Here is a 12,185-nt window from a genome sequence, read left to right on the forward strand (position 1 = left end):
AATTAAATTGAAGTACCATGTTTTAAAAATAAATCTTAAAAACAAAAATAAGAGTACGGATAAGTTTTGAAGTTTCCCGTACAGTAATACTGACAGTTAATTCATATTTAGTTTTGAAGCTAACCTTAATGATGTAATGTTACGTAATTTAATTACATTCGTAAATTAAAAATTTGAATAATTGTTTTGAATGATCAGTAGAAAATGAAGCAAAATTTCCTCATAAGAAATTATTTTTATGTTCACATCTCATATTTGTCTATTTCGTTGTAACTAAAAACAACACACATAAAGACATACATTGCCCTGAATAAACACGGTCAGATTTGGAACGATAGTTACTTTAATACAGTTCAATAATTAAAATATGACATTAAAACTGAAGCAACAGTTGTAAATTGAAAACTGTTTCTGCAGTAGTATACGAAACAACTCTCAACAGTTACATCACATATCAAACAAGATATATTGCATACAACGAAGGTCTCGTGACAATACAAACAGTTGCAACAAGAAATCCCAAGCTCTTTCTGCAGTAGCATCAAACGAAGCACACTTCTCAACAGTTACGTCACACATCAAACAGGATACTACAATATAGATTCCAGAAGTGGATTTTTTATTTTAAAAAAAATATATACGTTTCGAAAATATCCCATTTTAACTAGAAGCGCGGGTGTCACTGAACTTGATGGCTTCCCCACGCTGTAGAAGCTTATGCATTCCCTTTTAAATCGGTCATCGAGTAGGTCATCTTGAGAGATCCTGGAAAATGTCGCTTTCCCCGGATTCCGCGGTCTCACTTCGAGATATCCTAGATGACCCTGATCTGGAGCTGATGGGAGAACCCAGGGGAGAATCACAGCTACTGCCGATGGAAGAACGGGACAAGGATACCATCCGTCCCAGTGCTCGGATGGCTGTTCCCGATTTCTACAATAAAAAAAATACCCCTAAAATTAGAATTGTATTGGATGCAAAAGTATTTTAATTTCAGAAATTATTCATGTTATTAGAATAAAAAGCTATTAGCAAAAAAAGTGACTGTTTTTTTTATGGTAAACAGAAAATTTTAAAAAGAAATCACGTTATCGCGTCATGTCTTAAGTCTCCGTGGACACGAGGCTGAAATAAATGGATAGTTTCTGGGATAGCGATCATTATAAATTAGGAACTTTTAAAAAAAATCAACTAATGTTTAATCTAAATTTTCTAAACTTTGAAATTTTTAAGGATCAATAGCGTTACAGCATGACCGATGATTTTAAAAATCAAATAAAGGAAAACAAATAGAGTAAGAAGTGAGTTGTCTTATAAAACTAAAGAATCAATTCTCATTCAAAATAAAAAAGGTTTACAAACATCAACAAATAAAGCTGTCAACTTAGAAAAATAATTAAGAAATGCTTTCAAAATATCATTTCTTAAGTGGCTCATAAGCTCTGGGTGGGCCCTGGCCTTTTCCAGAAGTTTTCCTACAACATCTTTACTAATGGTGACTACTCTTGAGTTCTTAATTCTAAGAATGTTTAACTCATTATCAACACAGTCGAATCATTCAAAGTAACTACTGTGTGAAATAAAAACTTGGCGAAGTCTGAAGACAAAATAGCTAACACCTTTGCAAACAATTCATTTAAAACGTTTTGACATACAGCAACAAAACTGTGTCTTATAGTTTTTCAAAACAAAAGCGCCATCTGTAGTCGTAGCTAGTTTTGACACATTTAAAAGTAAAACCCAGACACCGTGTATTTCTTTCTTCCCGTATTTTTCAAATTGTCGGTCATTTTTTTTTTTTTTTTGAAATAGTATGTAACATATTAACAAACACTGTAAGTTCTTCTGAGAAGCATTTAAATGCTTCCAAAAAGACAATATGTTCAAAATCATAGATTTTTATATAAAATTACTTTTCACAATTACGACAGCTTACAAAAGAAATTAAAAGCAATAAATAAACTGTGTTTAAAAAAATCAAAACTTATTTTTTGTTAATAAAATGAATTCATAATATCCTACTTTATACCTTAAGCATTTATTTCCATGTTTGTATCATTTAGTGAGCTTTACCTTTATTATCTTTAGTGTTTACTTAAAAAAGCAAAAAAGAAAAATAACCGTTTACACTAAAAAGTCAAAATAAGATCAAACTGATTAGCTATATACAATCTTGAACGCTTAAATAGCAATAAATCTTTTAAAATGAGATAAAAAAGACATGTCTGCAGTTAGACACATATAAGTTGTTTACAGAATGATATAGGTATTAATCCACTTACTTGCCACTTTCGCCTTATAATGAAACGCTTCAATTTCTCCGTAGACAATGGTCGCTTTTGAACTGAAGTGGCGGTCGCCAACCAAGAATGTTTCAAGCACTCTTCGGCACTCATTCGAGCTCTAAAATAGGATGAAATTTTAAATGTGACTCACCATTCAAGTAAAAAAAAACTTTATATTTTGCATAAATTTTTAAAAAAAAACACTGAGTAAGGCTTTATAATTCACTTAAACTTTATGTTTGACTCCTAAATTTGTTATGAAAAGAGCTTGCCTTTTTCTGCAAAGAAGCTCCTTCCCTATAGCATTGTAAGAAATGGATGCTCAAAATATGACGAAACTTTTTCGTTTTTGACAAAATCGTTTCATGATATATATGCTCCGAGTAAATATTTCGTCAAAGTGACGAAATAACTATCATCACTATTTCGAAATTAATTTCGTCAAAATTAAATATTTTGTCATTTTTTTCATCAAAATAATCCCTCGTATTGCCTAAGGTATCTAACTTTTAAAATAATTACTTTAATATGGACACCATATAGATAGAATACAACAAGGACACATAGGGGAAAAAAAGAGATATATTACACCTATGTCCGAAGCGGGGTTCGATCCTTGGATCTTCCTCGTACGAGGCCAACTCCTTGACCACCAAACTAATCCGGACAGACAATTCGTCGCCATATATTCGATTGTATAGTCGTTATCCTAGCTTCGTTATTCCAGTTAACAATCTCACACAATACGCTACGATGTGATTTTCAATTTAGAAAACATTTTCGTCCCAAATTTGAGTTCTAGTTTCGTTACAAAGCACGTGATTTTGAGACAAAAAGATACCCAAAATTGACGAAGTACTGCTCAAAGAATAGCTGAATCGACAAAAGTGAGAGTTTTCCTTCTGGGAGTATGTTAATCTAAAAGAAATGGGTGGTCTGCATTGAAATACTTGTAAACGTTTAACTATGCTGTTTAAAATTCAAATGATTAAATCATAAAAACCATTCATTCAGTGCCTAGCATTTGTAATTCAGATTAAATTCAGAACCATACAACATATGAACTACAGGCTTCTATCAAAGAAAATGTATACGAGAGCAAAATTGCAAACGTGGAGATTGGCGGAATTTTTTTTTTTTTTTTCAAATTTTCTAAGTATACACCCAGAAATACTGATGAGTTAATCTTATTTCAAAATTGACATGAAGTGTTCCATAATCACAGAGATTAGTTTTTATTTTAAAATTATCAAAAAGGAAATAAAAAATATCAATATCCATGGTCATAAATTAATATTTAAGTTACACTACAAAAAATTCGGGATCAAAATATAGTAACAAATACCAGCCCACAGGTTGCCAGTACTTTTTTCCGTAAATTCTATTTCTACTGTTAAATTTTAAGGAACAAAAAATATATTCTGTAATTTTTATAGTCATACTTACTAGTAACTTTTATTAGTAATTTTAGCTTACAGTATATGTTTACAGTATAATTATGTAAAATAACTGAATCAGTGTAATTGAATGCATGTTACTGTAAAAAATTCCGGATCAAATTATGGTTAAAAATACCGGTACGCAGGGTAATGTACTTTTTACTTTAAAATCCATTCTTACCGTAAAATTTTGAGGAACAAAAAAAAACCCTGATATACTGTACTTTTTGCAGTAAAATATTCACTAGAAACATTTATTAGCCATTTTACATAATGATACATACAGTGAAATTATGTAAAATCATTGAATTAATGTAATTAAATATATATTACTGTAAAAATTACGGTATAAAATTTTACGGTAAAAATAGCAAATGTAGCAATTAATCAACGGATTTTACGGATGCTGCAGTTAGAGGGCCAGAACTATTTACCATAATTTAAAACAGTGCAGAAAATAAAAAAATATATCAAAAACACTATCGAAATCTTATGAATCAGTATTGAGAGAGATAGGAATAAAAACATTAAAACCTGATTTATTGCATGGAAAAATTGAAAGTTAAAAAATGATATGATTATTCAAGTTCATGACGTCTGCAACCTTCAATTTCCAACCTGGATAAAAGCAGATTTTTACACCCATCTTCTTCCTTTTGTTAAGTTTCGATTGTATCAATTAAGCATAAATTTTTGACCCCCATTTTAAGTATTCTTCTGACAAATGTTCTGAAAATTGAACAACCTGTATATGTTTAGCTCTTGCATTATTCATAGCTACTAGTTCATTCATTCTTTTTATTTATCTTTTTTTAATTTGCATTGATTTCTTCTTTTTAAAGTAAAACTTACCTTGAGAATTTTGGTCACCAAACTATTTTATAGCTTTATTTACAATTTTTTTTATTAATTTCTTTTCTCTTAATTGCCTTGTTATGGTGTTTACGTAACTGTAAATGTCATTAAATCATTAATATTAATAATCAGCGGCTTTAATTAATAACCAAGTATCAGAAATTATCACATTTATCTGTAATTATTAACAAATATCAATGAAGTTTGGTCAATGCAATAATTTACTACGCACTTTGTTAAAGAGACGCATGCGTGATTTTCTACATGAACAGTAAGACAATGTCAATTGCTTGTTTATTTTGAGATTCTGGCGCCCTCACTTTGTGTGCGCTGCTCATTTGTTGGATGAACACTTTGAGCTAGACAGTTTTGATTTATTCAGATTCTTCTTACGTTTTTGTTTTTTAAGGTATCTAACTTAAAAAACACATCTTTGTGGGGTATACCAGGCAATGGCACCCACTTCCCTCGATTAAATCGATAATTATAAATAACAAAACGTGATTATTAATAATGGTCGTATTCCATATACTAATATTTTCCTTAATACCTTTTATGGATAGTAAATTCCATGAACTCCACATAACGAAAATTATCTTTCTTCAATAAATATGATATATATATATAAACTTATCAACTTTTACAGCTATTATATTTTAAACTGAAACATAATTAAGAATCCGTATTTCTTTATTTTTATTTTACTAATTTCTACAACGACAGATTTATCATCACAGCACAAGACACATAAAAATAACATTACTGTTGAAGTTTCAATAAATTATGCCTAATTAATCACTCAGACCGAGTTTCATTGGCAACTATTATTTATAACTGGTTACTATGAATAATGGACAAAATTTAATCATATTCACCAAAAAAAGTTATTATTAATAATGTCCACATTTAGTACCTTAACAGTCACCTACATACCAATTTAATTGTTTAAAGAGAAATTCTATATCTGCATTAAAATTTCGACAAATTCATCCTATGAGAAATTTAGAAAATAAACTATCAGTAATGAAAGTATGTAGAATTTATGAAAGGTAATATGTGATCAACGCTCTAAATAAATATATAAGTTGGAATCCTCGTCAAAAATAAATCAAAATCAACTTATTATGAAGTAAATTTATCTGGATCTGAAGAATCATTATAGATATCATTAATACAGAGAAAAATTATTTTAAAGGCATTAAAACCAGTTTAATTGTCAGAGAAAATGCGATAATTATAATAGTCTTTTAGTTCCGCTAGAATTAACTACGTTTTAATGCTTTTAATATTATAATTAGTTTGATTGTCCTTCATAATATTTCGCCATATGTGGATAACGTCATCGTTTTTTTGTTATTTAAACATTATTTTTCTTCCCCTCAAACTTACTAGGTAATTTTGATTTGTTTTTTCATTTCAGTTTTGGCGAAAATTTTAAAATACAGTATTTTTCATTTCACATATGATTGCGGATATTCTTCTCTAAAAAAATTTATAGTTTCTATGTCTATGAAGCATTCGTTTTTCTCATAACTTACTTGACTCTCTTGACGAGTAGTTTTGAAATGAAGTCCTTAGCATCTTCTGAAATATCATCGAAAGCTTCATCGTCAAAATCCATCTCTCCTCTCGTTATGTTGGCAAACGTTTCCGTATCAGATTCTCCCATAAATGGTGAGAGTCCTGAAATTCTAAAAATAAAATAAGGAAAAAATTGATAAAGAAATTTTTATAATTCAACTAACAATCTTATATTGCAGAAATTAGAGATAAAATAATCATTAAAGAAATAAATGAATAAGTGATAATGGGGGGGGGTGATGAATTCGTTGTTAATTACATGTTAATTTCCTGATGTAATCAGGGTCAGTTAATTTCATGATGTAATCAGGGTCAGTTAATTTCATGATGTAATCAGGGTTAGTTAATTTCATGATGTAATTAGGGTTAGTTAATTTCATGATGTAATTAGGGTTAGTTAATTTCATGATGTAATCAGGGTAAGAAAATTTCATGATGTAATCAGGGTAAGTTAATTTCATGATGTCATCAGGATTTGTTAATTTCATGATGTAATCACTATGGAAACTTGATTAAAGTTGTGAACATATTCGCTCTGCTGTTCCGTAAATTTAGAAGATGATCAGAAAATTTATGGTATAAGAAAATGAATCTATAGTTCTATGAAATAATCATGCAAAAACATAAGGGATATCATTTCGACGACCTAAAAATTCATTTCATTTACTTTTTCGCACACTTTTCTTTTGAAATGTATAGTTGTAACAGAAGAAAGTTAAATACATTAATATAATGAAATTTTAAAGTCCTATTCACTTGGTTCAACTTTTTGCCTAACTACAACAATAATGTGCACAGTAAGTAGTAGTTCTCTGTGAATGTGCAGTGTTGATCTAGCTCAGTGGTAGGACTTGTTGACCGATCGTTAAGGTGGGTAAAATCTATCTAGAGTAAATTTCATGGTAATTATCTTTCTTGTCAAGATATCAAATGGAGACATCTTACTATTTCTTTTCGCTAATCTTAATCAACGGTGTACAAACTCTTGTTGCCAAGTAATTACTTTACAAACTGAGGAAAACAAATATGACTAAAACTATCAGAATATGATAAAATTTACCATGTACCTGGCTTTATGAGAACAACAAAATACTCTAATTTTTGCCGAAGTGGTTTAGTAATGATTTGGGTAAAATTAACAGTAAAATTTTGTTTTGCAATATGTAATGAAATTCGGTAAGTGTGGTAAAATTTGGATAATTTTATCATATCTTAAAGCATTGCATAAACACTATTTTTTGCTTAAATTTGCTTCTTAGTTTCATATATTTCACCAAATGTGTAGCAATAAGAACTAAAATTTTGAAAACCAGTATTTGCGGTAAACCGTAATCATATGAACGGAAAAATTATCAAATGAATGATTTAAATATTGTACATTTAGGTTTTATGAACCAGAATGATGAGTTTTTAAACCAATGTCATTACCATAAAGCACAATCGATAATTTTAACAGAATTTTTTCCTGCGTGCATGTTCGTATTGCTCATCTAGCAATGTGGTGATAATAAAAAAATGGATCTCTTCGTGTAGACGAATTTAAAAATATTTATGCTTACAATACATAACAGATGACCCCAACGCTCCACATATCACTTGAAGGACACACTGGTTCATAATTTATAACTTCTGGTGCAACAAATTCAGGAGTACCAAAAAGAACACGTAAACTTTCCTCGGACTTGTAAAATCTGGCCAATCCAAAGTCGATTATTTTTATCTATGGAAAAGAAAAAATTCGTTTAGTTATATTTATTTCCAAATAACTTGAAATTTTAATGTCCTCTTTTACAACGAACTGCCTTTAAATGTAAACAAGTATAATGTTTATGTGAATATGAATAAATCTTATATTATTTATAATGTTATTAATTTATTATTATTTTTATTTTGGTAAGAAAGACAATCATTAAATCTATTTTTTAAGTATAAAACAATAATGTATGGACGGAAAATACCAACAAAAAAAAACAAATATTATGCAAAGTTTAGAGTTACAATTAATATACATTGATAGTAAAAACATATATACAGCTTTTAAAGCATACACTATAATATTATATAGTGATGCTGTATCATGAAACAGGCTAATCCATTCATATGCAACTATCATTTAATTGTTTAGGATGATAATGCATTTATTTAAATACCGTGCTGAAAGCAGAAAAACAGTACAATTACATACAATAATAGAGCAATTATTTACAGCTAAAATAAAACTCTTATTTGCTGTTAAAATATGAATGCAAAACTCGATACTCCTATTTTTTTACGACGAAAGCGTTAAAATTACCTTTAAAAATTTTTACTACGTTCCAACATTAGATAATTGTTTTTACGTTACATTTGATTCATGAACAGAAAAGAAAATAGGAAAACGTGTATTTTTTCTCTCCTTAAAACATCTCTTTTATTAAAAATAGTACTTGAACAATGATTTCATCTTTTAATTAAGCAAATCAAGATTCTTTTTTAAATTATGAATTATTCATTAGTTCATATGTTTCGCGAAGTTAGTAATCTTAATTTTACATGCTTTAGTAGAAATTAAAAATGCAAAGTTTTCTTAGACTTTAGCGTTAAAAACAAGAACAAAGTAAGTTGCTATGCATGAGAAGGCTATATAATTAGAAAGGGAAATTGCTGGAATATACTAAAATATACAATGCAAAAAATTAGCAAGTTTTATACACGTATCTTAAATATGAATAAATTTATTTAAACCGTTTTTAACATTCATAACATGCGTTTAATGTTATGACTTAATACACTAGCTAGAGTACTTCGTGTCAAAGATAAATTTTTGAATTTAACAACTTTAAGAAAAGAAGATGCTTAAGGATGTTTTTTTATTAAATAATTTCATATAAACGTTTCTGTTGAAATAAACTGGCTAGTATAAGAAAATAATGATAAAACGGATGATGTCAGAATGAAACTAGAGATTTCTATGCAAAGTTGGAACTTTCAACAAGATTTGGCTCCTTGCCATGTTTCCAAAAAATAAAGGAAAGGAAAAGGAAGAAAGACAAAAAGGAGAGACAAAATCAAAAAGGTTAAGAAGTTTCCAAAAAACCCACCAGATCTTTAAAAAAAGATTGCTAAAAAAATTTATCGTTTATATTACTCATGGGCTGCAATCGTAGCACAACTCAAAAAACATGCGTTTTGGACTAAGAACCGTTGTAAATATGAAAATACACATTCCTTTAAGCAGCAATACTAGCACAACTCACAATTCAACTTGAATGTAATCTTCGTTTAAGCAAACTACATTTCTCATGCATTTTGCTTAGCAATGTAAACTTTAAACCCACTTGTCTCAAAACTTGATTTTTTTGCGTTGTGCCGCTGTTGCAGCCCATGAGCGATATATTGATTCAAATGCAGTTTAGGGATGGAAAAAAAATCGCTAAAAACTTTAAAATCCCAAGAAAAAATATTTTTATGCTAAAACAACTAAAATTGGGTTTGAAAAAGACGTATTAAATATTAATTGAAAACAAAATGTGTTACTATTCCCAAAAAGACTGTTATTTTCCAAAAAAATAAGAAATAAATACGTTCGGTACTATAATAAACTTTTTAAGTGTACATCTCAAACACGTTTGTTTAATACAGCTATTTCAAGCAATTTAAAAAAACTCCTTACTTTGTGTGATGTTCTAGTCTTGCAAAGTATATTTTCCGGTTTCAAATCTAGATGTATGACATTGTTTCTGTGCATATAAGATACTCCATCACATATCTGTCTCATGAAGAGGACGCAGTCTTGTTCAGTTAGGATAAAATCATCAGCTATTACACGCTCAAATAGTTCTCCACCTGAAATGCTGTTAATACAAAGAAACATTAATATATTTGTGCAAGTATGGTCAAAATATGGTAAAATTTACCGTGTTTCTGGCTCCATGGGAGCACCAAAAATGGAACGATGGGAACATTTTGGTAAAATTAACAATAAAATATGGTTCTAGAATATGTAATAAAATTTGGTAACTTTTATCATAACACCTTAAAGCATGGCATAAAAACTATTTATTCGGTTAAATTTGCTTTTCAAGTTTTGTATTTTTTTATTAAATGTGGGGTAATGGGGACTATAATTTTGAAAACCAGAAATTCCGCTAAATCGTTATTTTGCGAACGAGAAAATTGCCAGCTGAATAGTTTAAAAACCGCATATATTGGTTTTATTGACCAAAATTATAGAGATGTCATTACGATACAGTACAGTATTTTCACCAGGAGCCTTTTTTAGGGTAGAGTAGGGTGATTTTCAAAACTTAAGGCATTTTTGAAACTGAAATAATTTTAAAAACTGGACAATTTTATTTAATCAAACTTTTTACTACCACGTGTAAACATTTTAAGCTTTGGATATCATGGCTTGAACATGTTTCACTGACAATGGTGCTTTGTATAGGACAATTAATAAATTAAGCTTCAATAAGTAACTTTAAAAAGTTTGTAACAAACCAGACAAAGTTAAAAATACTCATTTTTCGAAAATTCAAAAATCTTCAGAAGTAATAATTTCATCTAAAGATTTGTTTTTAAAATGATTATTCCCACATAATGAATAATGAAATCAAGATTAAAAAATAGAAGTGAGTAAAGGAAAAAATGTTAGCAATGAACAGAGAGGTTGAGTAGGTACTCTGAGAAAAGAAGGTTTAAGCATTAGAGAAATTGGTAGGCGGTTAAAATTATCAAAAACAACAGTTTTTCAAGCATTGAAATCTATTCAAGTGACCAAAAGTATTGAAAAAGCATCCCGAAAACCACGTCCTCGCAAAACTACCGAACGAGAAGATCGAATTATTCATCGAATTTCTGAAGTTGATCGTCACAAAACCGCCTCGGACATCAGAAAAGAATTCGCTGAATTAACAGGCAAGCGCGTAAGCAATAATACCATCAAACGGCATTTAAATGAGTTTCGGCTTATGGGTCGCGTATATAGGAAAAAATCGTTGATGTCAAAGAAGAATATAGCAGATCGATTAGCTTTTGCAAAAAGACACCGAAATTGAACATCGATTGACTGGAATCGAGTTATATTTACAGATGAATCGAAATTCAACAAAATGGGCTCTGATGGCAAAAGTTATGTGAGGCGTCGAGTCGTTGAAGAATTTAATGTACTGTGTACAAAATCAACTGTAAAAGGTGGAGGCGGCTTGGTGATGGTGTGGGGTGCCATGACAAGTTCACGATGTGGTCCAATTCACAAAATTGAAGGCATCATGGATCAGCATGTGCATGTGGACATTATCAAGACTGTTTGTCTGCCTTATTACAGGAAACTTCGCTCAAGAAAACCAATCATGCAAGCCGATAATGATCCAAAGCACACGAGCAAAACTGCGAAGGCCTTCTTGTCAAGCCAGAAAATTGAGGTTTTGCAGTGGCCTTCCCAATCACCAGATCTCAACCCGATCGAGATGCTGTGGATAGATGTGGATAAATATGTGAGACAGCAGAAACCAAACAATTTAGGTGATTTATACTCCTGAGCAGCTATACCTTCTGAGCGATGTCAAAGATTAGTAGATTCGATGCCTCGTAGTTGTGAAGCAGTAATTGCCGCAAAAGGCTTACCGACTAAATACTAGCTCCAAATCTTTATTTTTTGTTACATTTTTTACATTGTTATTAATTTTATTAACGATTAAGAAATATTTATTTTGTTGTCCTTAAGTATGCGGAAGGCATATTTTCTCTAAAATGTTACATAATTTAAGTATAATAGTTAGATAAATGATTTTCATTGTGAAAATATATTGAAAATAAGTTATTTGTTCCAATACATAATTATCAATTCAATAAACTTATGCGTGAACATTAAATTTTGGATTTTACTTTTCATAAAGACTTGTCCTTAAGTACGTGAGCGCCACTGTAAGCCAACAGGCTATTAAGTTCTATAATAAAAAATATCTTTTTGTCGGACATCAAAAATGCCTCAAATTTTAAATGCATCCATTAAGTAATCATCTGACGCAGTTGACGAGTTAAATTA

At 29.9% G+C, this 12,185-nt stretch overlaps 1 protein-coding gene across 4 annotated transcripts in view; it reads right to left on the bottom strand.

Annotated features, from left to right (window-relative positions):
• Positions 1 to 325: 325 nt before the first annotated feature.
• LOC107439674 (uncharacterized) overlaps positions 326 to 12,185 on the bottom strand; it is an 88,879-nt gene continuing 77,019 nt past the window's right edge. For all 4 annotated transcript variants that reach the window (XM_043041242.2, XM_043041241.2, XM_071183190.1 and 1 more), the window contains 5 exons: positions 9,813 to 9,993; positions 7,720 to 7,880; positions 6,118 to 6,270; positions 2,283 to 2,403; positions 326 to 933 (listed from right to left, as the gene is read on the bottom strand). In XM_043041242.2, the coding sequence (XP_042897176.1) occupies positions 751 to 933; positions 2,283 to 2,403; positions 6,118 to 6,270; positions 7,720 to 7,880; positions 9,813 to 9,993 (799 nt within the window). In that variant the 3' untranslated portion in view covers positions 326 to 750. The remainder of the gene's footprint in view (positions 934 to 2,282; positions 2,404 to 6,117; positions 6,271 to 7,719; positions 7,881 to 9,812; positions 9,994 to 12,185) is intronic.

Source organism: Parasteatoda tepidariorum, chromosome 7 (assembly GCF_043381705.1).
Source record: "Parasteatoda tepidariorum isolate YZ-2023 chromosome 7, CAS_Ptep_4.0, whole genome shotgun sequence".
NCBI lineage: Eukaryota > Metazoa > Arthropoda > Arachnida > Araneae > Theridiidae > Parasteatoda > Parasteatoda tepidariorum.